This window comes from Urocitellus parryii, chromosome 5 (assembly GCF_045843805.1).
Source record: "Urocitellus parryii isolate mUroPar1 chromosome 5, mUroPar1.hap1, whole genome shotgun sequence".
Lineage (NCBI taxonomy): Eukaryota > Metazoa > Chordata > Mammalia > Rodentia > Sciuridae > Urocitellus > Urocitellus parryii.
The window spans coordinates 53809156-53835393 of NC_135535.1; the positions used below are offsets into that span (position 1 = coordinate 53809156).

General features: G+C 36.4%; 1 protein-coding gene across 1 annotated transcript in view; it reads left to right on the forward strand.

Annotated features, from left to right (window-relative positions):
* The first annotated feature begins 7760 nt into the window (after positions 1-7760).
* The window catches only part of Tafa2 (TAFA chemokine like family member 2), a 296677-nt gene continuing 278199 nt past the window's right edge, over positions 7761-26238 (forward strand). Inside the window, exon 1 of the mRNA XM_077799045.1 lies at positions 7761-7825. Coding sequence (XP_077655171.1) covers positions 7821-7825 — 5 coding nt within the window. The 5' untranslated portion in view covers positions 7761-7820. The remainder of the gene's footprint in view (positions 7826-26238) is intronic.

Sequence of the window (26238 nt, forward strand, 5' to 3'; positions counted from 1 at the left end):
TAGGGTTATTGCCTCAAGTCTGGGGATTAAAAGGAATATTATGTGAGGTTAAGGTAGTTGAATGTGGATTGTGATCAAACTCCTAGTATTTGTTTTAGGTGGGGAAATTCATGGGTCCTTATTTCATTGTTAAAGATGACAAAGTAAACATAGTAATTAAAGGGGGCCATATGATTAATATGAGAGTAAGGTTATGAATTTATCCTTAGTTCAATTCTGTGTATCTCAGGTACAAAGAAAAATAGAATTTCCCCCAAAAACATACTCAGGAAATTTGGCATTTGACTATATTTTAAGAATTGACCTGACAAATTATGCTTCATTTCTGTTTTCAAATTATTTATCAATGCATTTTTAGACCACATGTTACATGAAATACATCTTTTAATTCACTCCTAGATTATATGTATATCACATAAAAAAGGAAACATAGGAATCTTAGTGCTTCTTTAATTATATTTCATTTACTTCCTCTGGAAAAAAATTAAGGTAATATCTGAAACCAATTTTTAATGTAGAAGTATTTGAAGCTAATAAGATATCTGAAACATTTGAAGTGTTGGGCATTTAAATAACCAGCTTACACACATCTGTTAGAAACATGTGGGGTCTAGGGCTGAGTATTCTGGTTCAGATTTGGAATTTTGGATCTAAATGTCTGAGACTCTCAAACATATTTCCTAAAATGCACAATTTTTACATTGATAAAACAAACTTGGAAGCATCCTAGATTTGCAAAATTAAATCTATTATGAATTGTTGTAAATAAAATACAATACAAATATAATACGAAGTCTAAATAAACACAAGAAATAAAAAAAAGGGTAGGAATTTCAATCTACAAAAACAACTGGTAGTCTTTAGACTTTGAAAATACTGTTTGTAATGAAACATTTATTTGTATCTGTATTAGTTTGTTAGGGCTGTCGTAATAAAATACTACAGACTGGGTGATATTAAACAAAATAAATTTACTTTCTCATAGTTCTGGAGGCTAGAAGTCCAAGGTCAAGGTTTGGTTTCTTGTGAGGCCAGACTCTGTGGCTTGCAGAGGGCTGCTTTTTCCAGGGATTCTCACAGTTTCTCTTTTGTGAGCCTCTCTCTGGTTCTTTAAAGGACAATAGTCACACTGGATTAAGACTCTACCCCAATGGCCTCATTTTAACTTAATTACCACCTTAAAGATCTTATCTCTAAATGCAGTTACATTCTGAGGTACTGAACATTTGAATTTGGGTGGGAGTGGGAGGAGTGGGGGGGTAGGGGGAGGGTTTGGAGGGGACACAATTCAGTTCCTAACAGCATCCTTTTCTGTGACTAATTTTCATGACCTGGCTGCCAGCTGTTTTCCAGGTCCTGTTCCAGGTGCTGGGATACACATAAAGCTTATGGTCTGCACCTTCTAATGTACATGAGAAAGCTGCAAGGATTTAAGATTAGAGGGAAAATGTTATGGTATTAAACTTGCAAATGCCATTATCCCCAAATAGCTGTCATTTTTACTAACTGAACACTTGCCCTTTAATTGTTTGAGAGAATTAACTACTTTTAAAGAAATTAACAAGTCCCAAGTCCCTGCTGCTACTTGCTCCAGGGTCTGGAACATGCTGTATGGAGTTGAGCATGAGAACAACTTAATTGCAGAAGAACACCTGTATTTAGAAGCAGCTCTCACTGGAACAATTGGTTGTGGACCCTGAATCACTGTGTTTTCTAAGGTCTTAATGCATAAAGTGTGCCTCCATCCATTATAGTCACATGGGTTTCAGGTCACTTGAGGTTAGCTGCTCCAGAAGATGACTCTTTTTGAAACTTCTCAGGTTCCTCAAAGTGAAATTGGGATAAACTATGCAGTAAACATTTGAAGCCAAAGAGCTCCAAGCATATCCTTAAAATTTTTTTTTTAAATCTGATGAGTTATTTTCATTTTTTTGGTAATAGACCAAATAACTAATTTAATTTTACTTTTAATGTCATTTTCCTAGATTAGTTAGTAATTCTTTCCTTTCTCCATACTATTCTCTGTTATTTCTCCCATACTATTCTCTGTTATTTCTTTGACTCTCCTTTATTTAGTCTCCTTTATCTGGGAGGCTAGACCACAGAAGAATACAGAACAACAGAGTCAAATGATTTTACTGACAATGAGCCAGCATGAGGTCACCATGCAGTCATCAACTTGGGCCTGTGACCAAGGACAAGAAAGGAAGCTGGATGTCTGAGTGGATACCAGTGCAGATAAATGGGATTAATGGTTAGATTCACACCCTAATTCCTGTGCCTTGGTACAGTTAAGCCCTCTCTGCATGGTAGAAATTGGACATAATCTTGTGAGACCAGGATTACGGGGTGGACAGGTGAGGGCAGGTGTGATGATTGGGAGGGATGCATCTTCATATGTACCGAGATGTTGTTTCCATCACACATTTACTAGAAACATAAATATAAAAAATGTGGTATTTCTTGTGCCACCTGGGTTTATGTTCTGTGATTTGAATTGGCACTATGGATTCCATACATTTCAGTTTTGATACAATGGTGTCTGCAGACAAGGACTAAAAAGATTGAGCTGCAGCATGGCCTGATCCAAGTCTAGAGACTCATGAACTGTAAAAACCTTACCACAGCTTTTGTAGTATGCGGTCATAAATAGAAAAAAAAATCTGAATAGTGTGAATTCCTGGCTTCCTACAGCAGCACAAAGACGATCTGAGATATAAACTTGGAAAATGAGGGACCAGGAGGGAGGCATACACAATCTTGGTGCAAATGGGAAGGTAACTCACAGTTGTTTTCAGTTTGAGAATGTTTTAGTCAGGATGAGCTTATTAGTTTCTCTTGTAGGTTTAGAACTAAAATAAAATTAGAAAATAGCCAAATTGTAGAGGAGGAATTGCTTAGAAGAGGTCAATATTTTAAGGAAATATTTTGAAAGAAAGGTATGAGTGTTAGAAATTAGTTTTGGCCTAAATGATCAAAACCACACAATATTTCAGCTAATCTATTATTATATCAACCCATTTTTAATTAAATCAATCCCTTGAATTGGAATATGGCCCTTATAGGAACATGACAAAAATTATTAATAAAAGTTAAGTTCTTGGAAGAATCTTTGGGGACTTTTGGTGTTATGAATTTTATGAAGAAAAGCTCTCTGTATAATTACAATAGTGATTCTGTATATACATGTGCCTGAGAATAGTAAGTAAGGCTTGTGCTTTGGATTCATATGGACTCTGATTCAAAGTCTAGGTCTATAATAGAGTAGCTGTGTGAGTTTGAGCAGTGTACTTTGCTTTTCTGCAAAGTGGGAATAGAAGCACAACTCTGTAGTCTGGTGGTGGGATAGTAAATCTAATCATACAATGTGCCTGGCAATAGTATTAATTTTTATTATCATCAAAAGCTTTACTAATTAGAGATTTTTAGCAGCCTGAACCCGTGTTCTAAAATGCTGTTCTTGGTTGGTTGAACAAAATATCTTCAATTATTGAGCAATTCTGGATTTTGCATTCCTAAACAATTAATTTTGTTACACATTAGAAATCATGGATACCCAATAAAAGCTTTCACATGGAAATGAATTACAAAGTATGACAAAAAAAAAAAGCCATGAAAAGACAGTGAATTAAAGAATGAATGAATTCTTCTATATTCTGTGCTGAAGAATGAATGTTAGGGTATTATGTGCCTAGCAGGCACAGCATCATTGAGCTACATGCCCAGCCCCTAAGAATGAATTCTTCCCACATTACTCTTTTATGGTTTCTTAAGCAAAATAGGAAGAAGAGAAGATAATCTTAATGGCCTTCTGGCAGATTCTAATGATAATATTAAAGTAATAAATACTATAGTCATTGGTATTCTATTTAGTGCTATTCTTGTTTTATTCATCCAGGAGATTTTTAACTAAAATGAAACAGTAAGCACTTATACACTAAGTGAAAGAGGAAAAGGTTGTTATGAATTTACATTGAGGAACATGAAAGCAGAAGAATTCAGAAGTCCAGTAATTTCATCCAAAGGAAATAGCTCTTCCTGCAGGCCTCCTATTTTAGTTGCCTCTCTGATTGCAAGCTTGCTTATGGAAATAATCTTAGCTCATTTCCATAAGTCAGAGTCTTGAAAAGTGTCTAATGAAAACTTAGACTTGAGGTCCCAAGCCCCAAATAAACAAGATTAAAATTATGAAAAGATGATTTAAAAAATTCCTCAGAATTCAATACTTCCCCCCTGCCCCTTCTTTTTTAGAAGGGTATGGAATTTGGTTTACTTGGGAAAATAAAGTTCAAACCAAACTGATGATTCTGATAGAATTTATTTGCTCTTTCCTTTGGCAATTTGTTGGTGTATATCTTTTCTTCCTAGTAGTTTTATTAACTTGGACTGGTTGATGTGTTCTCGTCCTTAGCTAACTCTCTCTCTCTCTCTCTCTCTCTCTCTCTCTCTCTCTCTCTCTCTCTCTCTCTCTCTCTCTCTCTCTCTCTCTCTCTCTCTCTCTTTCTCTTTTTTCAAAATACCAGTGATCCAGATCCAGAGATACTTTACACTTTTGCCCAACCTGGGAAGTGACCTAAATTTTTGTTATGCTTTTAACTTTTTAAGTTACTTTTATTATTGGAGGCAGATGGAGGTGGAGTTTAACAGGATGAGAATATGAAAGCAGACATTAGTGTATGATGAACTTTAAGACAGAAGAAGATCCCTTTCTCCTTAGGCATCTTGACCTTTTTCACTCAGGGAGCAGCAGACAGGCTGACAGAGAGGTAGTGAGACCAGGGTATCATTTCTTTCTCTTTTTTTCCTTTCATTCTTTCTCTCTTTTATTTTTTGGTACCAGGGATTGAACCCAAGGGCCTTTACCCACTGAGCCACATCCCCAGCCCATTTTTTTTATCTTTTATTTTGAGACCGGTTCTAGCTAAGTAGCTTAGGAAGGTATCATTTCTTGAAGGACTCTTCGCTGAAGTCAAAAGGTAGTGGTGATTTCTCAGAAATAGAACACTCTACTATGGTAAAATGAAGCTCTTTTACACATCTCTCAATTGGGGCTGCTGCTCCTGACAGTGAAGCTACTTTAACTTTTAATTTGCTGAAAGGCAAATAAGGCAGCTGTCTTCACAGTGGGATGTAGGGAGTGAGTGTTGGAGAAACAGCTTCCCTTTTCATGTAAATTAAAGGAGAATATACTAAAGGAAAGTTTACTGTGACTCTATAGATTCTCAGCAAGCAGGCCAGAATGTCATACTTACTGCTTTTCTTAGGTTTTCTTTTAATTTGCCAAACACATTAGATGTGAGGGCAGATTTTAGATTTGACGGCGTTGAAATTCAAGTCAGGAATCTGTAGCATCACATCCCCTTCTGCCTCTCTCTCCATCTTCCCAGACATCAGAAACCAAAAAACTTTGGAATAATGTCTAAATTTGAGATTCAATGTTTTCATTCTTTTCTTTATGATATTCCCTTTTATCATAGCATTATTCTTGATGAATGAAAACACATTTAGCAAAGAACTAAGGTCACACCTATTTTTCATTAAGTAGGAACTGTGTTAGCAACTTCATAAACACTGCCGTGTGATCTACTAATGGTAGCAGCCTCTGGATGATTCCTTTTGATGTTGCCCTCTGAAGGTCTCATCAGAAAGCATTCCTCTCTGCATTATCCTCTTCTGACTTCTGGTGGTTTTGTTTTATTTGGCTATTGATTGGTGTGACACATCCCTCTTAATGCTAACATTAGATGATGCTTTATCAGAGCACTTAGTGGAAAATTACTGTATATAGGTAGAAAGTTCATTAAATAGTTTGAGCTGTGTGTCTGGGATGCATTATCAGCCAAATATATGTCCTAATGTAGGACTGATTTGGAATTTTGGTAAGTTGACTCATTTAACTTATCTCTGTTATATATTTTGTATTTTGTAGGGTGACATGCATTATTTAGATAAATGCAAAACTCCCCTTTGCACTCAATATAATTCATTTTTAATGGCTAATGATTGTATAGATAATCTCATTGGGGGGAAGCAAATTGTTTCCCTTTGGTTATCATTACAAATTTACTTCTGAACAAATTAAAAATGAAATCATCATCCCTGTCAGAAATGGGCAGGAAAACAAAGGCTTATTAAGAATTTGCTTTTCCCTTGGTGAACGATATTATCAATAATCATGGTAGTCTGTAATGTCTGTGGTTTGGCCTGACATATTAATTTGTGCTGATTTAATGGTTGAGAAGCCATTTTTGTTTTGCTCTTTTTTTGCTCTTGCTTTTCTCTTCCAGGGACTTACAGTAGTCACGTGTCTTCTGTGAATGAGTTTGCATTATGTTAATCACACTGAACCTGTAAGATGTGAGGGCAATAAAAATAAAAATTAGAAGCTCAGTTCTTGTGGAAAATAAACTGACATCTCGCTCTTCCTTTTCTTAATGCATTTACCTTAGAAAGCTTGTGATTTTTAAGTATTTTTTCCTCTCTTTGAAACATATAAATCCTTCTGAGAGAACTAGACAGGACTTCTGTCAGCTTTAGGACCCAGGAATGTCTTCTCTGGGGCCCAGCTAACTTTTTGGAATGTAAGTATCAAGGGAGATGGCTTCCCTGCCTCCCAGTTTCCCAGAGGGGGGAAGCCTAACTTGAGCCAAGAAGCTCAAGTAGGAAGATTAAGCCAAGTTACAAAACTGCCTTCTGCATACAGATAGGAGAAGTTGGTTTTCTGCTCTGGATAAAACAAATTTGGTAATACAGATGGTCACCCCAATTACTAGGCAAATTTAGGATGAACTGTGTGTGACAAATGGTGCTGTCAAGTATTCTTTCTTGAGGACTAGTTATTGTTTATCTTGAAAATGTGTATGTAATGATTTGTATCTGCTTGATGGGGTGAGATTTCTTAGCAGTCTTAGCAGTCTATTAGTGGATTGCTTCTGATCACATCTGATTTAATGCTTATTCAGTAATAAAAATGTTTTCTTTCTTACTATTTTTGTGGAAAATATTTCTAGGTTTGGAGAAGATTTTGTTTCTAATTCTATTTCCTCAACGGGTGTAGATTATTATAAAAACGAACACTTTGACCATCCTGTGCCTTCAGTTATGCTGTGTCTTCCTTCTTTAATCAGACGTGCAATTCAGAGAGAACCCTGATGGCTAAAATCACTGAGGATTAGGCAGTATTATATAAAGAGAAAATAAGACTATTTCATTAGCATTTTTTTTTCCAGAACAGCATTCCAAATTCAACTACGAAAGCTATTGTGAAGATAGGATTAGTTAAGTGGCACATTTGTCACTTTTTCTTTTAATTATTACTTAATAAATTCAAACAATCTATTTTTAGGCTCATTTTATTCTATTAAAGCGATCACTATTCATTTTAAATATCACTTGCTTCCAATTATATTGTTGTAGGATCCCACAAAATGTTGAGCTTGGCATTGCTAACTCAAAGGTGACTTATGGCACAGGAATGATTTATGCCTGTGGAATTGCAGAGGTCTAAAAATAGGGCTCGATGTTACATTAATATGTACTGTAGTACACAGGCACAATAGGGTTAGAGGAGGATGGGGTTTCATCCTAACTCTCAGTTTTCTTGCTTTTGTCTCTGAGTCTGAGCAACGCCTGAATAATTAGACACTGCTCATTTGTCATTTGTATCATTTCCTATCCATGCATACCATCTTGTTCTGCCAGCTCTCAGGTGTTTACGAGGAAGCATGTAGTCTGTAAATAGCCTTCTGCACAACTATTTTTGCTGTTTTAATTTGAAGATATTGGACTGGACAATAACAGATCATTGCTGCTAGGTTCTGATGGGGTAAGTGTGTGACTTTGACCTTAGGATGAGATCAGAAATGAAAGCGTCCAGCTAGACATATAGCAAATATTACAGATGATAAGAACGAGTCTCTGTTAGCAAGGTGAATGCCAGCCGTTCTGGGGAAGCAACCTTTCTGAATGAATGGCAAGCAGGATTTTGGTCAATATTTCCTCTGGTGTGATGCTTCTGATTTCAGCTGTAATGAGTGTGAGATGGCAGTGTCAAAAGACGCTTTTCTTCAACCTTTCTGAGTGTGAACTCTGGTCAGATGAAAGGAAGTCATGTAATTGAGTTCACACATTGGTTGTTGACAGGGATAGAAGTTGTACTTCCATAGGCTGTACTGTAGCAGGAGAAATGGAGGCTTGTACCATCCAGAACTATGTATGGGAAATATGTTTCCCTCCTTGTTGGAAGGCCTGTAGTAGACTGTTGATAAGACAGAGAGAAAAGTGATGGAGCAAATGTGCTTAGGATGGCCCTAGAGTCTTCTGTGACAAAATCTATAAGCATTAAACATTGCAGCTGTATGTTTTGCCTAAGTATCATGGGCTGTTAGATTTTTTCCTCCTCTACTATAATATATTTTATTATCTTTATCTTACTTTAAGCTGATAAGAAAATTGTCTTCTGAGCACATCCTTGTACTGTAATAAGGAATAGTTCAGATCGTGTAGGTAGTTCTGGAATGCTGTGGTGATTTAGAACTCTTCTGATACTGTGGTTTAATAGGTAGTTCAGCTCTTGGAGTTTACTGGAAAGATCTCAGGGATCCCCAACTCAGCAATAATTTTGCATTCTGTAATGGCTTCTATGTTTTGCTGTAGTGTACCAATGTGGAACACGTTAAGCTACTCACCAGCTGCCAATTTAAATACACACTGGGGGAAGTAATCTAATTTTCAGGGAGTATTAACTTGATCTTAATAAATGTTGATGTTTAATTTAATTGTGACCTTTAAGTTACAGTTTTTGAAGAAAAAAAAATCTTATGTTCTCACATGAACTGTTGAAAAGTCAAGATACTGTGGCTGATTTTTTTAATGGACCTAGAAACATATTTTAAAAATAGCAAGTTTCAACCTGAACCCAGCCATTTCACTTTCATGCAAATAACAGCCTAGTGAATCTTTCCTGATATTTACTTTAAAATCAAACAAAATATAATCAAGAGAGGACAAAGCAGTAGTATAATGAGAGCCCGAAGAAAATTTCTTCTTTCATTCTTGTAGCTAATTATGCAGTAAGAAGCAGCTTACTCCTATCTGCCTTCCACCTTGGCTTCTTAACCAGACAAACTCCTACTTGGGCTTCAAGTCCCACTAGTACTATTGCTTTGCCCCTGTGAATCATTCTCCAGCCTCCTGCTTCACGAACAGGCAGAACTAATTCCTCTCTCAGCCCCTTGCTCATATTTTGTTCTGTTTTAGAATTGACCTATATTTGTATTTTATTCCTTCCCTTGACTGTAAGTTCCCTAAGGATAGACTATTCCTTGTTCCTTTCAATATATCATTGTCTAAAGCTACACTTAGTATTAGAGTAGATATTCAGTAAATATTTAGTGAAAGATGAAAACAAAGAAAGGGACGTACTTCAGAAATGGCCCATCCTCACTGCTGAAGTAGGATATTTTATGTGGGTTGGTAAAGGTGTCTTTGATCTCTGGTGGATTGCTTCTACAGAAGCCACCCCCAGGGTCCTGCTGCTTATTGTCACAGAGATACCTTGGAACCCATTCACATTCTACAGTGCTTTGTGTTTTAGAATAAGAGCTATGTTTGGGAAAGAACTCTCTGTTGAGGGAAATTTGATGACGAAGTATTACATGATGAATGTGCATCTCTAGGTGCTATAGTTTGAATCTTACATGTCTGCCAAATGTCAATGTGTAAAGCCTTAGCCCTCAGTATGGCACTACTGGGAGGTGGTGGAATCTTCAAGAGATGGGCCTAGTGGAACAACTTCAGATCATTGGGAGGATGTCCTTGAAGGAGACAATGGGACTTGATTCCTTTCTCTGCCTCTCATTTTGGTTTCTGAGACCATGAGGTGAGTATATTTCTGCCAAGCTCTGCCATGTGCTCCTGCCATGATATGCTGCCCTGCCATGGGCTTAAAAACAACGGGAACAACAAATTGTGGACAGAACCTTTTAAACCATGAGCCAAAATAGAACATTTCTCTTGATAAGGTGATTTTTCTCAGGTATTTGTTTTAGTGACAGAAAGCTCACTAATTTACCAGGTAATGATTAAATGCCTTCATTGATTATTTATTTCCACCTAAGGTTAAAATCCATTCATTATAGGTTTGATTATGTATCAGTTCTTTGCACCTATAGGTTTATTTATGATATAGCCTGATATTTTGGTGTAAGCTGTGTACTTTCTGGGTCAAATTCATTGGTCAAATATGGCTCTTTGGGATCTCAGATAGGTATGGAATTACTGCTCAAGGAACTTAATCTATGGAATGCTGTATCCCCAAATAGCTCTATTTGAAGGATCTCTTAGGATCCTCAGGACTCTCCTGTGTCCTGATTTATTCTGGGATATTCTTGAGAAACAGGCTCTGATTCATAGTTGTTATTGAATAATCTGCTACTAAACTAGGACAGTTGTATGTTTTGAGTATTTGTGCATATGTATCTGTAGTGTCTGCTATATGAATGTTTTAAGGTATCATAATTCAATAAAATATAGGAAAATATAAGATGTAACTTATCATAATGATTAAGCTTCATTTACTGATGTATTTACTACTTACACAAACTTTTTAAGCTCCAGTTACTGTCATATGGGGATTAAATAGTAACTACCTTCAGGCTGCTCTGGGGTTGGACATTGCCCATCTCCAAGGAGCACCATTGACATTGTAGTCTATGTGACTGGCACTCACATATGTTTGATGATCACAAAATGCACAGCCATGCTGAGTAGACCTGATTGGTTATGAGAATTAATGAGTTACTCACTGCAGGTAGAGTCTTGATACAGTGATTGACTTTCCAGAAAAACACAAGTGATGGTCTTCATTATTATAGGAAGGTTTACAAGATTCTTTTTGGATGACAAGATGAGATAAGAGGTATAATGTGGCCCATAACAAGGAATGGTGCTAAAAGGTGGGTGAGGGATTGAAAATACAATCTATTCCATAAATCATTGTGACGGCCTACTTTTAGAAGTCAGCTAGTTTACCAGAAATCTTGGGCCAAACTGTGTAAATGTATAATCACAGTCACTTTTCATGTATTTGGAGGTGATTTGCTATCATTAGTCCTCCTTTCTGAAACCTAATCCATTAGAATACTGGAGGTAAGGAAATAAACCAAGGGGACCTTTGGACCTCTACCAAACCTCTAGTGGTTTCAAAGACCTTACTCTTAAGACACAGAATTGAATTTTTGGATTCTCCCAGAATTTTAATGATTATTTATATGGCTTTCTTATTTTCCATCCTGAGAAGATTTGAAGGTGTATATGTTTGTATAGAGATGCTATTGTGAAGAGGCACAATTTCTGTCAGACACAACACACAATGACAACAAGTGGAATAATAAGATACTTGATCCTGAGGGTTACAAGGAACAATAAAACCTGCATTTATAGTTATCCCTGAGATATTAAGGGGGTTTATTCAGTATTTTAAAAATGTATTTGTAGATTAGACAAAGGGGAATGAAGGGAAGCGGGTGGATAGGAATGGGAAGGACAGTAGAATAAATCTAACATTTCATATGAACACATATGAAAATACCTAAGTGAACCCCACCATCATGCCCACCCACAAGAATGGAGTCCTAATTAGATATATCCTATGCTTATACAATTTTATCAAAATGAATTGTACTGTCATGTCTAACAAAAGAAGTACCAATAAAATAAAATTTAAAAATATTTTTACATCTAAAGTGTGTTCCTAATTTTAAAGCATTTATTGACCTAGATGAAAAAATTCTGTAGGTAAAAGGAGGCAGTATGAATAAGAAGAACTTGGAGTCAGATGGTGTTTGCATTTCAGACCCATCTCTCAGGCTCACGGGATGTAAGCAAGTTACCCAAGCCTGTGTACAGCTTCAGTTTTCTGATCTGTAAAGTGGAGGTGATACCACCATTTAGGAGTGCTATGGTGCTGTGATGACACTGTGTGTGTTAAGTGCAGCCAGCCAAAGCCTGGCCCTTTGTTTTAGTGATTCTCAGAATACTGAACGCCTCTTCTGCTTGGCAAAGTTTATTTATTGAAAAACCTCATTCTCAGTGAGGTTGCCCTGTATTGTTATTTCTCTGCCTGGAAAGTAAGTTTGTAATGCACATTTCAGACAATGGCTGACCACTAAACTCAGTAATTATAAAAGTTAAATGATCTTGGTATTGCTAAAAGCTTGCAGGCATAGGCCATAAAGTGCTAGGGTAGTATGAGATTCTCAAAATTGTTTTCTTATTTTGTGAAGTTTCTGCAATGCTATGACTTGTTAGTTAAGATGGGGAAAAAAAAAAAAAGAAAAACTTTCTTTATTGCCAGTGCTATTGAAGTTAAAAATACTGATCACATTCTTGTGTTAAATGCACTTTTAATATAGTTCAGATAATGATTCTGGGCTATGTTACAATCTACTGTTTTTTCCATTTATTCTTAGGTGCTTCTTGTCATTATTCTATATCTTATTGATTTGGAGGATGTTCTAGAGACTTACACTATTGATCAGGTGGAGTGTTTCTATATTTTGTGATTTATCAGTTTTCCCCCCTTATATCATTATTATCACTAGAATAAAATGGAAAGTCCCTTCCTAGCATGGAATTTTTGGTCTTTTATGATATGTACTAGATTAAATAATTTTATGAGAACTATCTAATTCCCTTAAATTTATCTAAAATATGCCATCTGCTTTGTAACCTCAAGTGATCTTATGGTTTATTAGATTTATTAAGCAAACATTTAATGTGTAAATATAATTTAATAAGCTTCCCACAGGTGTCTAATTAGGCTTTAATTTCAATCACTAGGACTCAATGTAGCAAAATGCATGTTGTTTCTAATTCAGTAATATCTTTAAATGTTACTGGTCAAAATATGAATTAATATTTTTCTTTAATTTTAATTCTAGTGTCCTTAAGTCTTTGATGAATGACATTGATGAGGTGATTGCTAAGCTATTGAGGGTTATATTATAAGCCAGGATTAATTCTATTTCAAGTAGCAGACAACTATAACTCAAATAGGTTAACAAAAAGAGAATTAGCTGAAGAAGCTTGAAAGAATACTATGGTAGATTTCAGAATTTGAAGAAAAGATATAAGAACTAGAGGCCAAATGAGTGGGATCAGGGGTTCAGTGATGGCAGAACTCATTTCTTTCTGTTTTTTTAAACTCACATTTCCATTTTTTTTTTTTTTACAAATTTGCTGTATTTTGGAAGAATTTTTCTGTATTGTAGGGATCATGGCCACTGCAGCCCATGCCTAGCAACTCCAGAAGAATAATGACTACTTTCATTAATAATAAATGTAACAATAATTAATATTAATAATTATTAATATAATTTCATTAATAATGGCTACTTCATATCCACTTATTAGTGACAAGGAAAACTGATTGGTTAGACTTTGGTCATGTGCCCATGAGGATGTTGGGGAAAGTTTGCTGGCCATGGATAAGTTTAGCCCTAGTCTCTTAGTCTGAAATCCTGCTGAAAATCTGATGAATGTTTTAGTCTTCTACAGGAAAGTCTCCAAGCACAGATCATCTCAGTATTTGCATACTCTTTCAGGGAGTTCATGGTGTTTTTTTAGTGGTTTATGGACTTAAAGACTCTTGTGATAAAATGTTAAGGCAGCTCCTTTATTTCTGAAATCAGGTGTCAGCAGATGTGTTTTCACTTCCAAAATAGTAAATGCTTATCCACAGGATTCAAGGACATATCTTCTTGAAAGACTGTGCAGACTTTAGTTATCTGGAGGGTCAACTTTACAAGCCTAAATATCTTCAAACTTTCACAACAAAGTGGCTTTTAAGAACAATGGACATAGCTGTGAAGAGTCAAAACTTTTCACATGTTGATTATTTGATTTTCTACATGAAAGAAAATAGAGAACTCTTGAGGGATCCTGGAGTCTCTAAGTCAGGCTCCTCTATGAAAAATCAGAGTGTGGCCTAAGTGACTGGAGGAGAGAAGAAACTCACTGGGGAGAGGTTGAGTCTACCCAAACTCATGCATGGTCCCTATAATTGGCCTCTTATCTTTCACTGTTGCTGCCTTCTTAGTTCCTCTCCACAGAACAGAAAAACTATTTAAAATGTAACCAAGCCTATTATGTCAACACTGTTCATTGGCCAACCCTGCTGTGAAAACTATTGAACACAACAAACCATCATCTGGCTCCTACTTTGCCCACCTGGTAGCATGCCACTTTCACCTTCACACTGACTGGCCACCTTTGCCTTCTTCACATGTGCCAAGCTCTAATTCTTCTCAGACCTTTGCCCAGTTCATGTTATGACTTGTAAGACTTCTCTCCACTCCCCCCCCCCCCATCTCTCTCCTATGTATCTCTAGGCCTTGGTTCACTTATTACTTCAGGAGAGGGGCCTTCTGAAAGCCGAGTCCAAATGAGCTCCTTTCTGTTCATTATAATGACTGCGAGTTGTTATGACATGTTTGTTTGTTTCACGTCTCTCTCCCCTTTTATTGTAAGTGCCATGTGGTTGGTTTTATTTGCCTGGCGCCTAACACAGTGCTTGTGACATAATTCTTACTCCACAAATGCTTTTTGAATAATTGTTGGAGAAATGGGTAGAGAATTGTTGAAATAGAAACAGCTGCAACAGCTGACTACAAAGATTAGAAATAGCCAGGGAGTGATAAGCGAGAGACTTTCTGACTGATGGTGGAGTCAAAGAGAGAAATACATGCAAAAAGCCTACACAACATGGTTACAACCTGGGGCATGGAGCTGTGTGATCTCAGGCACTTGCCCCATGAGGATATGCATAGGCACACGCACCTGCTGCTCAACAGCCCCTGAGTGAATCGGCATGATGTTTGGGAGGCCTGGCAAGCAGAACAGCTTATTTAGCAGCTGGGGAAGGACTTTCACACTGTACACAATGACAAGCTAAGCCATTTTTGCCTGTGTTTCAATACCAGCTCCACTGGCAGATTTGGCTTCATTTGTAAGACCAAGTTATCATTATTAAAGCATTAGAAACTGTATTGCCTGCTTCAGAAGTTGTTTTCAAAAACATAATTTAAAGGCAAACTTTGGTCATTTAACCTTTTTTTTCTGGGAATATTTACAGAACTGAAATCTTAATTGGGATTTATAATCCTGGACACCCAATTGAGAAGATTTAAAAAAAATAAACCAGACCACAGTCTTATTAAAAATTACAAATCTCTATCCTTTATTCCTCTGCCTTTTCAGCTGATATTTTGCATCTCTTTATTTATGTATAGGATCACCTTGTGGTATCTTGTGTCTTTTAGCTTAAAAAAAAAAGTTTTACTTTTGACTCCATAGTTACAGGAGAGCTTCTTCATCTTTCTCCAGCTGTCTCTATAGTATTTATGTGGGTTTAGTGTTTTTATTTCAATGTGTGGGTGTTTGAATTTTGAAAGAACACCTCTCAATGTGAGCAACATTTTTTTGGCATCTGGACAGGAATTCCAGATGCATATGGGGAGTTGGGCTGTGGTTCAAGGTTTAGAGTCCATGAACTGATACAATTCCCTAATAAGAGAACCAACATTCACCTCTCTGTGTCTTTTGAAAACGGCTTCCACATCTTATCAAAGAAAGCTGCTTTTATGGTAATAGGAAACAATAATGTAGAAAGGCATTAGGAAAGATATGGCAATATACTGAGACATTTTGTTAATATCAGTCTTTGTAAAAGTTTACTCTTTGAACCAGGACTCTAATGCTCCTTTTCTTGGGGCTTTGCATAACTGACTCCTTTTTATCCTTAAGATTCAGTTTAAATATCACATCCTCAGAGAGGCTTTCTGAGGTGGGTTAGTTCACAAAAATTGGCTCAAACTTGAGAACTGGAAAAAAGGATTCTTTATCTTTGAGCAATGTCATTTTTCCTTTGTATTACTGGTGACCCAGAAAACAAGCAATGCAAGAATGCTCGAGATTATAATATAATGACAGGGATGGAGACAGATTCTTGGAACAGCCTGTGTTTTTCAGAGGCTTCCTGAAGTTTAGTGGAGTCAGGTCAGGGATCCATCAGGGAAAAGTTGCTTTTTAACCCTTTTTAGGCTAGCGTGGGAACGGGCATATCAACTTGTGAGGTCTGTTTTATTAAAAGAAATTTCATTTGATGTCAGGCATGGTTGTGCATGAGTATAATCCCAGCTACTTGGGAAGCTAAGGCAGGAGGATGGTAACTTCAAGGTCAACCTCAGCAATTTAGAAAGACACTGTCTCAAAATAAAAAAAATAAAAATAAAAAAGACTGGGGATGTAGTACTCCTGGGTTCAATTCCCAGCATCTAAGAAAAAAAAAAAGGAATTTCACTTGAACAGTGCAATTTAGGTATGAATAGGGAGTTCATAATATCTTGCTGTGCTGTTTCTACATTTTATGGATTGCTGTGCCCTCTGGACTTAAAGAGCTTCAGTGCAGTGGACCTTGCTCTTGTTGTAGATTTTTTGGTGCCTTGTGTTTTAGTCAGCTTTTTTGCTGCTGTGACTAAAAGACCCAACCAGCACAATTGTAGAGGAGGAAGAATTTATGTGAAGGCTCATGGTTTCAGAGGTCTCAGTCCATGGACAACCAGGTCCATTCCTTGAGACTCAAGGTAAGGCTGAACATCATGGTGGGAAAGTATGGCAGAGGGAAGCAGCTCACCTGGTGATCTGGAAGCATACAGTGAGAGAGTCTCTACTCTCCAGATATAAAATATATACCCCAAAGACACACCCTCAATGAACCACTTCCTCCAGCCACACCCCACCTGCCTCCAGTTACCACTCAGTTCATCCATCAGGGATTAATTCACTGATTGGGTTAAGACTATAACTCAATCATTTCTCCTCCAAACCTTCTTGCATTATCTCACACATAAACTCTTGGGGGACACCTCACATCTGTAGCTTAGAGGGAGAGTGCTTGCCTAGCATGCATGAGACACTGGGTTTGCTCCTCAGCACTACATAAAAAAAAATAAACAAAATAAAGGCATTCTGTCCATCTACAACTAAAATAAAAATATTAAAAAAATAAAACCCCCCACAAAACTGTAACACCAGGTTATTTCCCTTATTTCTGTTAGAATAATATTTACAATTATTTATTTTGTTTCAGTGTTTAATCACTGTCTATCCTTTGTGAAGATATTTTCAGCAGGGTGGCAGTTATTTCGCTTCTTTCAGGTACATTACTTAGCATGGTACCTGACACTCCAGGGCCTTGCATTTCCTGCTCCATAGTGTCTTACTTGTGATGTTCTTGGGACTGAGGTGTGTCATGAGGGAGTATATATGCAAGCCAGAAACTTAATAGGCCTTGTCTAAGAGGCCTAGGGCCTGGCATCTGAGGAAGTTAATCAGCTATAAGAATACAGTTACAAATATCCTTAACTTTTGGGAAAATGGACAATTAGGAAGAATTTTTCAATGATTGATATCTTTCTACTCTCTTCTCTCATTCCTGTATATCTTGTTGGCTTTAAAGCATACATTTTCCTAATTTGTCCTAATAATTTGGCCAACATTTTTAGCAATGTAGCACTGTAGTTCAGATAACAGGCTCTGGATTGAATTGCCCATGGTCTTGTCTTGGCTCTGAACCTTTCAAACTATTTTGGGTGGTCTTTTAATTTTTTCTGATTTCACTTTCTTCAGTTGTAAAATGAAGCTAATAGTAGATTGTATCATAAAGTTCTGATAAAGATGACATGAATTAATATGCTTAATGTGTTTAGAACACAATCTGGACAAGAGTGAGCATTCACTAGGAACCCAAATAAACAAATTACATCATTAAGGTTATATTTGTTTTATTTTTTATTGTTGTATGTATTCTTGAAAATTGTAAAAGTAATTAAATTCTAAAGTTCTCTCTTTTTAAAGAGCCAAGAGCTACCTCAGTTGATGATTCAGATATTTTTAAAAATTGGGCAGTATCAACCTGGGAAGAATGGGGAAAGTTGGTTCCCAGTGTCTTAGGAAGCTAAGGTCACAAATATCCACTGCAGGGAATTTTTAAAACACAAGAGTTTTCTGAATTTATAATCAAAGTGATTGAAAACCTCACAGTTGTTACCCCTGGAGGCTGCATACATTTCAACTTTGCTGCAATTGCTCAATAACGTGTTAAACCTTTGGACTTGCCTTCCGAACAACTTCACCATCTTTACAAGGACATCTGCCTTTTTATTTTGTAGTTAAACCTCATTTTAGATTCAAGATGGTATTTCTCAATTTTATCATTTACCTGATTTATTGGACATGACAGTGAATAATTTTTTTTTTAAATCCACTGACAAAATATGAACATGTGGCTGGGCTCTCTGAGGACAATAAAGAGTGGTGATGTTCTTAAAGATAGTTTCCAGAAATGTTCTGAACATATGACACCAATATTGGGAAAAGTTTGAACCTTGCAAGATTATCACTTTAAGGGGAATGATACCTATTTGGATGTATACATTCTAATCATTATTATCTTTTAGGTAAATTTACAGTCTCCTGGGGGGAGGGGTCTGGTTAATTATTTGCTTTTAAGATATCTAACTAGTTTGAACCCAAAGTTCATTTGAAAGTGTGAATTCTATTAGCTAACACAACAACAACAACAACAACAACAATTAAAAAACTGAAAACACAGAACAAGCAAACAAACAAACAAAAAAACCTTCCAGCAATCTTAATATGCAATCTATATTTGTCCTTGCTGCAGTTTGCCATTAGGCATTTATCATTCTAATTACACCTATTCAAAGCCATCATTTCCATCATTAATACTACCTGGATAAACTCTTAGAATGCACAAAGGATTGGATTATGTTAAAAGCATGTAAATGTGGTCAGTCATTGTCTTCCACTACAGTGCATTCCTGAGGATGATTCTAAGAAGGAGATAATATTTTCCCAAAGGACTAATAGTATTGGAAGTTGTGCTCCTACCCAATGGCTCAAAGGCAAATAAATCAGAAATAGAGTAAGAATTCATTATAAAGGGAAATTGTAACAGCAAAGTTCTCTACTTTTGTTTAAAACAACAAAATTATATACCAAGTTCTATAAAATATCCATAAATATACTGGACTATTGATTATAAAGAGGGTGTCAAAGAACAACAAAGTCTTTGTATAGCAAATAAAATTTCTAGTGATGTGTAAGTTTGGTTGGGAAACTAATGTCTTACAAATAATTAAACAGTGATTATTTATTTAATTATAATGGTTTTAAAAAACTATATGGGATTTGGGTGGAGATGAATTGTAGGGTCCATGTCTCTTTGAAAGTATCTATAAAAGTTATGCCCCCCCCTTTTTTTCCATTTGCAGATGGATATCTTAAAAAAAATCATACCATTGGCCTTGGAATCACTGATTCAATCATTCAATAAATATATAGTGGACATATGCCATGTTTCAGGTTCTGTTCTAGACATTTGTGAAGTTGAGGAGAAGATCAGGAATTAGCAAAGGAGGCTGAGAAGGAGTAGAAGGGAAACCAGGTGGGTATGATGTCCTGGGAGTCAAAGGAGGAAGTTATTCTATGGAATTTGGATGATTTGCATTAGGTAATATGAAGATTAAGAACTGACTATGGTTTATCGAAATGGAGCCTCATTTGTGCCATTAATAGGAGTGGTGCTGGTGGGAGTGAAGGCCTGACCCAGAGAAGATGGCAGACTCGAAATTGGAAGTAGGAGTTTATGCAACTCCTTTAAGGAAGTTTGCTGAAAAGGGTTGAAGAGAAATAAGGTGATAAAGGATCAAGTTTCCAGTGGGAATAGGATGCAGAAAATTAGTTTTAGGAAAGTGAAATCAGAATATTTGTGTGTTTATGGTAATGATTTGTGGAAGGATACTTTGGTAATAGAAGAGAAAGGAGAGGAGAGGGATCAGTGTTCCTGAGTAGGTGTCCCCCAAAAGCTCTCATGTGAGACAACGCAAGAAGGCTCAGAGAAGAAATGGCTGGGTTACAAAAGACTTAACTCAATCTTAACTAATCTCCTAATGGGATTAATTGAATGGTAACTGAAGGAAGGTGAGCTATGGCTGGAGGAGGTGGTACATTGGAGGGCATGGCTTTGGGGTATATATATTTCTATCTGGCAAGTTGAGAATTCTCTCTGCTTTCTGATTGTCATGTGAGTTGCTTCTCTCTGCCACACACTCTGCCATGATGTCAGCCTCACCTGGAGCCCCAAGGAATGGAGCTTGCTGTCCATGGACTTAGACCCCTAAAACTGTGAGACCCCAAATAAACTTCTCTTCCTCTACAATTGTGCTGGTTGGAACTTTTAGTAACAGCAGTGAAAAAGCTGGCTAAAACAGTAGGCACGAGGAAATGGGGTTTAGTGAACAATTTAGGATTGGTCTTAACTTAGAGCACAGACAATTTATCCATGTTATGAAGAAAGGAGGTAGAGTATGTGGGCACAGATCACAGTGGGTGAGTAGATTTAGCAGTGGATACTATTATACTTTAAATTAAAAAAAAATGTTCAAAGGTTTCTGTTTTATTGCTCAGTATCACACCAAAAAATGATTAGCTGAAAACAATATGTCAATCAACTAGATACTCTGGTGATGCTCTTAGACTGCTTTACCCTTCTTTGCAAGTTCATTAAAAGACTTAATTGAAAATCTTCAAAAGGTGCTTTAAAATTTCTTTCCTAGAATGAGTATGAGTTAGGGAACAGTGCTATGACTGAGTATGCACATTACTTTTAGTCACTGAATGAATTTAAAAGAACTGGATTCACCTTAGGTGTAGCCATTAATTTAGGACATTCAAATGATTACACATATGACTAATGATAAAAGCTAGAAAATAGAAAGAGGTTTGAAATATTGGGTCAGACTGCCAATTGAGACATCTGTTTTGATGTTCTCTCAGCCTCAACCTTAGCTTCAAGGGGAGCTTGATGACACTTTTTTTTTTGGTATGCGTATAGTGCTGAGAATTAAACTCAGGATCTCGCACACACTATACAAATGCTATACCACTGAGCTACATCCCCATGCCAACCATTCTCTTCTTTATCTTAGTGATAGAAAGATTGTAAAGTGCATGGCATGAAAATGTAAGAATGTATTTGGAGAGACATTACATAAGTTTTCATGCATTTATGCTAGTTTATGCATTGTGTTAAAAGGGGGGAAATATCAGTATTCATCTAGTATTTAATAAGTAGATGTATACCTATGGTATGCAAAATTTGTGCCAAGCTCTGTAATGATGTTATTTAATGTCAAATGGAATTCACTGCCCTGAATTAAAACGAGAAATATAGACATAAATTCTATAGTTACTTAAAGTAAGAAAAAAGTCACTATGGGCTGGAATATTTGTAGAAAACTTCTTGGATGAAAAAAGGTGGAACTTGGGTTAGAATTTCAAGCCAAGTGTTTGTTTTGGCACCTTAGATAAGAAAAAGACATACATGAACTGAACAAAATACTTGGCATGTATTAAACACTTGACAAACACCTGTTTGATCAATTTTGCTAAATAATATATGCAAATATTCAAATCTTTGTTCCAATTCTTTGAAAGTGACAAGCTAATAGAGAATAAGCATGAATATCTATATCTGTATATGAGTTAAAAATTCAGCTTTGCTAGCATTATCCATTGTTAATGATTAGAAATCTAACATTGGTCCAAATTGAAGGGATTAGAAGTCCTATGAAGGATTTATGAAATGTTCTAACAAGAGTCGCAGATTTCTTGAAAAGACTGAACAACCAAAGTAGAAATACTTTTGTTCATACATCTTTATCTAACTGGGAATATTTTTCTTGGAAAATGAATGGTATGATTGAGAGTACATATTCTTTTAAAAAATTGACACGTTCAACAAAAATGAGCATGAAATAATTAAATGATTATAAGAAAGAGGTAAAGAATAGACTGGTTCTTCAGTTGACCTTGAGGCTGTGCTACTAGCACTGGTAGCTACTCTATTTCAATCCCCAACTATTTCTCCATTGCCAAAGGAAACTATCTTATTCACAGTCTTGAAGCAAGCACCTGCTCTTTCCAAATCAGCAGATTGCTCAAAGTGATGCCAACAGTTTTGTTTAGAAACCTTACTATTTGTCAAATTATGAAAGCATGCTTATATTTTTTTCCAAAGTGGAAACATATTTTATTTGATTTTGCAATATAATTCTGATGTGTGATAGAGTTGAAATTTTTCTATTAGATTGTGGATGTATAAATGACTGCCAGGAGATTTTGTTGAGTCCGATTTCCTATATACCTTATCATTTATTTGTAGGAAAAGCTTTCCAATTCAGTCCATTAATTGAAATTCTTAAAGAAAGTCCCTAAGAGTTTAACTCAAGTGGACTAGAGGTTAAAGACTACTTAAAAATCATGCTGAATTTTATCCACTGGAAAAGCCCAGATCTGAATGTGAATTGAAAACAAGGGAGACCAATGTTTAATAAAATGAGCAATCTGCAATGGCCTGAAGGTAGCTGTGTGTGGACCACAATATTCAGGCACCTTGTGAGCATGGGTAATATTTAGGTAGCACATAATTCATAAAAGATAGCATCTAAATGTTATCCAGATTAATTTAGAATATAGGATGCAACGATGAGTGAGGTTTGATAGATCCGTGAAAATATCTGTGATTAAAGAACTCTGTCAAGGGAATAAAGCAAATGATGGTGGCAAGATGAATGATATTTGCATAGCAAAAGCTGAATATGTTACCAGCAGCTGTTGGTCTCCTTGAAAACCTGAAAAAATAATGGGCTTAACCTATCTCTCTAATCCAACCAAGCTAGCAATTACCTGTTTCAGCTCTGTGGTTTTTAAAAGATCATTCAGATGCTTCTGTGAAACAGGTATTTAAAAGATTGGACCAGGTTAACAAAAATACAGATTCGGTTAGCCTGAAGGGACACTCTGTCTCTTTCTCTGTCTCTTATGGTGTTATAGCTGAATTTAGACTGCAGTTAGGTCCTGCTCTTTATATCCTGTTTGGCTCATCCTAAGGCTATCAACTGACAAAACTAATTGCTGAAATTAAAAAAAAAATCAGCATTTCAGTTCTTGGGCACTGCTAGGGTTCTTCTATTTGGGGTAATATTGGAAATCATAGTATGTAGATGGTTCACAAAACCAAGGCTTAAAATAGCTTGTAAATTATAGTAGTGAGTGAAGACATCAATTCCCGTTGAAACACAGCTAAGCTTTCTATTTGCTTTTTTACTCAGATCACATCCAGACAGTCCCCAGTTAATTATCAATCACTTATTTTTTTTTTTCAAAGAATATATTGGTGTAGTAAGAGGCTTTGATAGTAGCTGGCTTTCAAATATCAATAAAAGGGAATAGTTTTATTACCAAGTTTTCATGTTAATTTGGCTTGAGTAATTTTTAGGTTTGGTCTAAAATAGTATTTTGGTCTTGTGAATATCTGTTGAACTTCAGAGTTGTAAAAAAAACAATTTTAGAATTTTATGGGATTTTTTCATTGTTATCACTTCTCCTTTGGATAAAGGGAAAGAGAAAGAAATAATGTATTATAATAAACTGTGTGTGTGTGTGTGTGTGTGTGTGTGTGTGTGTGTGTGAGAGAGAGAGAGAGAGAGAGAGAGAGAGAGAGAGAGAGAGAATATAACAGATATTTCTTCAGGTTTCATTAACCTGTTTCTTTTTCTAGAATGCAAAAAGATCAAGAAATGATAATTTCCAGATACACAAATATATTTCCTGACTCTGCAGTCCCTTTTAATTTTACTTAGATGCTAGAATCCTCTAAAAAAGAAGTCTCATGTTGCCTTAGTTTTTCACTTTGTAGGTTTTTCTAACCCACTCATTGCCAGTGGTGCTTTCCATGGTCTAAGCATTCTTTCTACCGTGCTACCTTTCTCTGAGAATCTTTCCTTCTAGTCGCTTAGCTCCAGAGTCCAGGCTCCAAGCTAGAGCTCAGTTTACCTCCACCTTGCTGGACCACAGATTCAGTTCTATGTTCTTGTCTCTGCCTGAGCTGAAGGACTGGAGGCTCCTTAAATGTTAATCCTATACATGTGCTCTTCCCTAGGAATTTTCTTTTTATTTTCAGATAAGTTACTTGAATTATTGTTTCCCCGGTCTACTTCAATTTGCCTTATATTTCTTCCACTGAAGTTTTGGTGTACATAGAGTAGCTACTGAATTGGGATGTGAAGAGGAATATGAGATCATTGAATAACTTGACACAAAGGACTTATCAGTAAAGCAATGGAATGTGGAGTTCTAATGATCATCTTTCCTTCATCAACAATACTGTTAAATAGTGCATCTTGAAACATCAATACTGCAGACTGGCAGTTGTTCAAGCTGCAGAGTCATCCTTGATTCATCTTTTTCCTATACTTCTCATAGCTGGGGCAGACCTATGATTTATTGTCCAAACTTAACACTGTTGAGAATAAGAGAGACTAACTGTTCGAGGCATTGGGACAAAGAAAGAAATCAGTTCTGTCCCAGGAAAACATGAAATGTATGATTATCCTATCCATAACTAAATCGGCAAGATTTGTTGGCTTTACCTACAAAAGCATCTGTTGAACATAGTCATTTGTCTTTGTCGCCATTGTTATAATCCAAACCACCACCATCTCTATTCTGTACTGCTACAGCAACTCCAAACGGATGTTTTCATTCTTGCCCTCCTATGATTCATTTTCTGCACAGAAGCCAAAATAATCTTTTACAAATTAGCTCACTCATTTCCCTTGCTCAAAACTCCTCCAAGGTGTTGCATTATCCTTAAGAGAAAATGCATACCACTTCCCTGGCCTACAATGTTTCACCTACCTTTTGTAGGTCATCCCATATCAGTATTCCAGGAATTCACTCCAGTGGGCCTTTCTGTTCCTTCGACACGCAAAGCTCACGCCTGCTTCAGGCACTTTGCATTTGCTCTTCTGTTTGCCTGAAATGCTTGCCCCAGGTTTTACCTCTCTGATCTTTCTTATTCAGTTTCAGACAAATAGCACCTCTGCTGAGCACTTAAACTTAATCTAATGTTGTTTCACCTTTCCTTCAGTCACTCCCAGGCATATTATATTCCTTAATAACACTTCTTATTATCTGAAATTATTCTGTTCTACTTTTTTGTTATAAAATATACACAACAAAAATTTATCATTTTAACCATTTTAAGTGTCAAGTTCAGAGACATTAAGTTCATTTACAGTGTGTAACTGTCATTGCCTCTCCATCTCCCCAAACTGCAGCTCCCAACATTCACTCCCCATTCTTCCCTCCTCCCAGCCTCAGACAACCATATCTGTACTTTTTCTATGAATGAATCTGAGTACTCTTAAGTACCTCATATGAATAAAATCATACAGTATTTGTCTTTTTTGTGACCAGCTTATTTTACTTAGCATAATGTTGTGAAGATTAATTCATGTTGTTAGAATGTATTGAATTTCTGTCATTATTAAGGCTGAATAATATTCCATAGAATGTGGTATAATATAGAATGTGGTGTAATAGCATTCCTGTTTATCTTTTCAATGATCACTTGGGTTACTTTTACCTTTTGGCTATTGTGACTTTCAGTGCTCTGCAAATAGGTTTAGAGATAAAGGTTCCCATCCTTGTTGTTATGGTTTGGGTGTGAGGTGTCCAAGGAGGATGTGAGACAATGCAAGGAGGTTCAGAGAAGAAATGATTGGGTTATGAGAGCTTTAACCCATTCTTTGACTTAATCCTCTGATGGAATTAATTAAGTGGTAACTGTAGGCAGGTGGGTGGCTGGAGGAGGTGGGTCACTGAGGACACACGCCTTTGTTGTATATATTTTGTATCTGGTGAGTAGAGTCTTTCTCTCTGTGGTGCCTGATCATCATGTGAGTTGCTTCCTTCTGCCACACTCTTCTGCCCTGATGTCATGCCTCACCTTGAGCTCTGAGGCATGGAGTCTGCTGGCTGTGGATTGAGACCTCTGAAATGGTGAACCCTAGTTCTTTTAGTCGACACAGCTAAAAAGCTAACTAAAACACTTGTTCTTGACACTTTTGGGCATATACTCAAAAGTGGAATTGCAAATTTATGGTAGTTCTATTTTTCATTTCTTGAGGAGTTGCCATACTGTTTTCTATAGTAGCACTACCATTTTACATTCCTAACAATAGTGAGCAGGGTTTTGATTTTTCTACATCCTTACCAACACCTGCCATTTTCTTTTTTTTAGTAATAGTC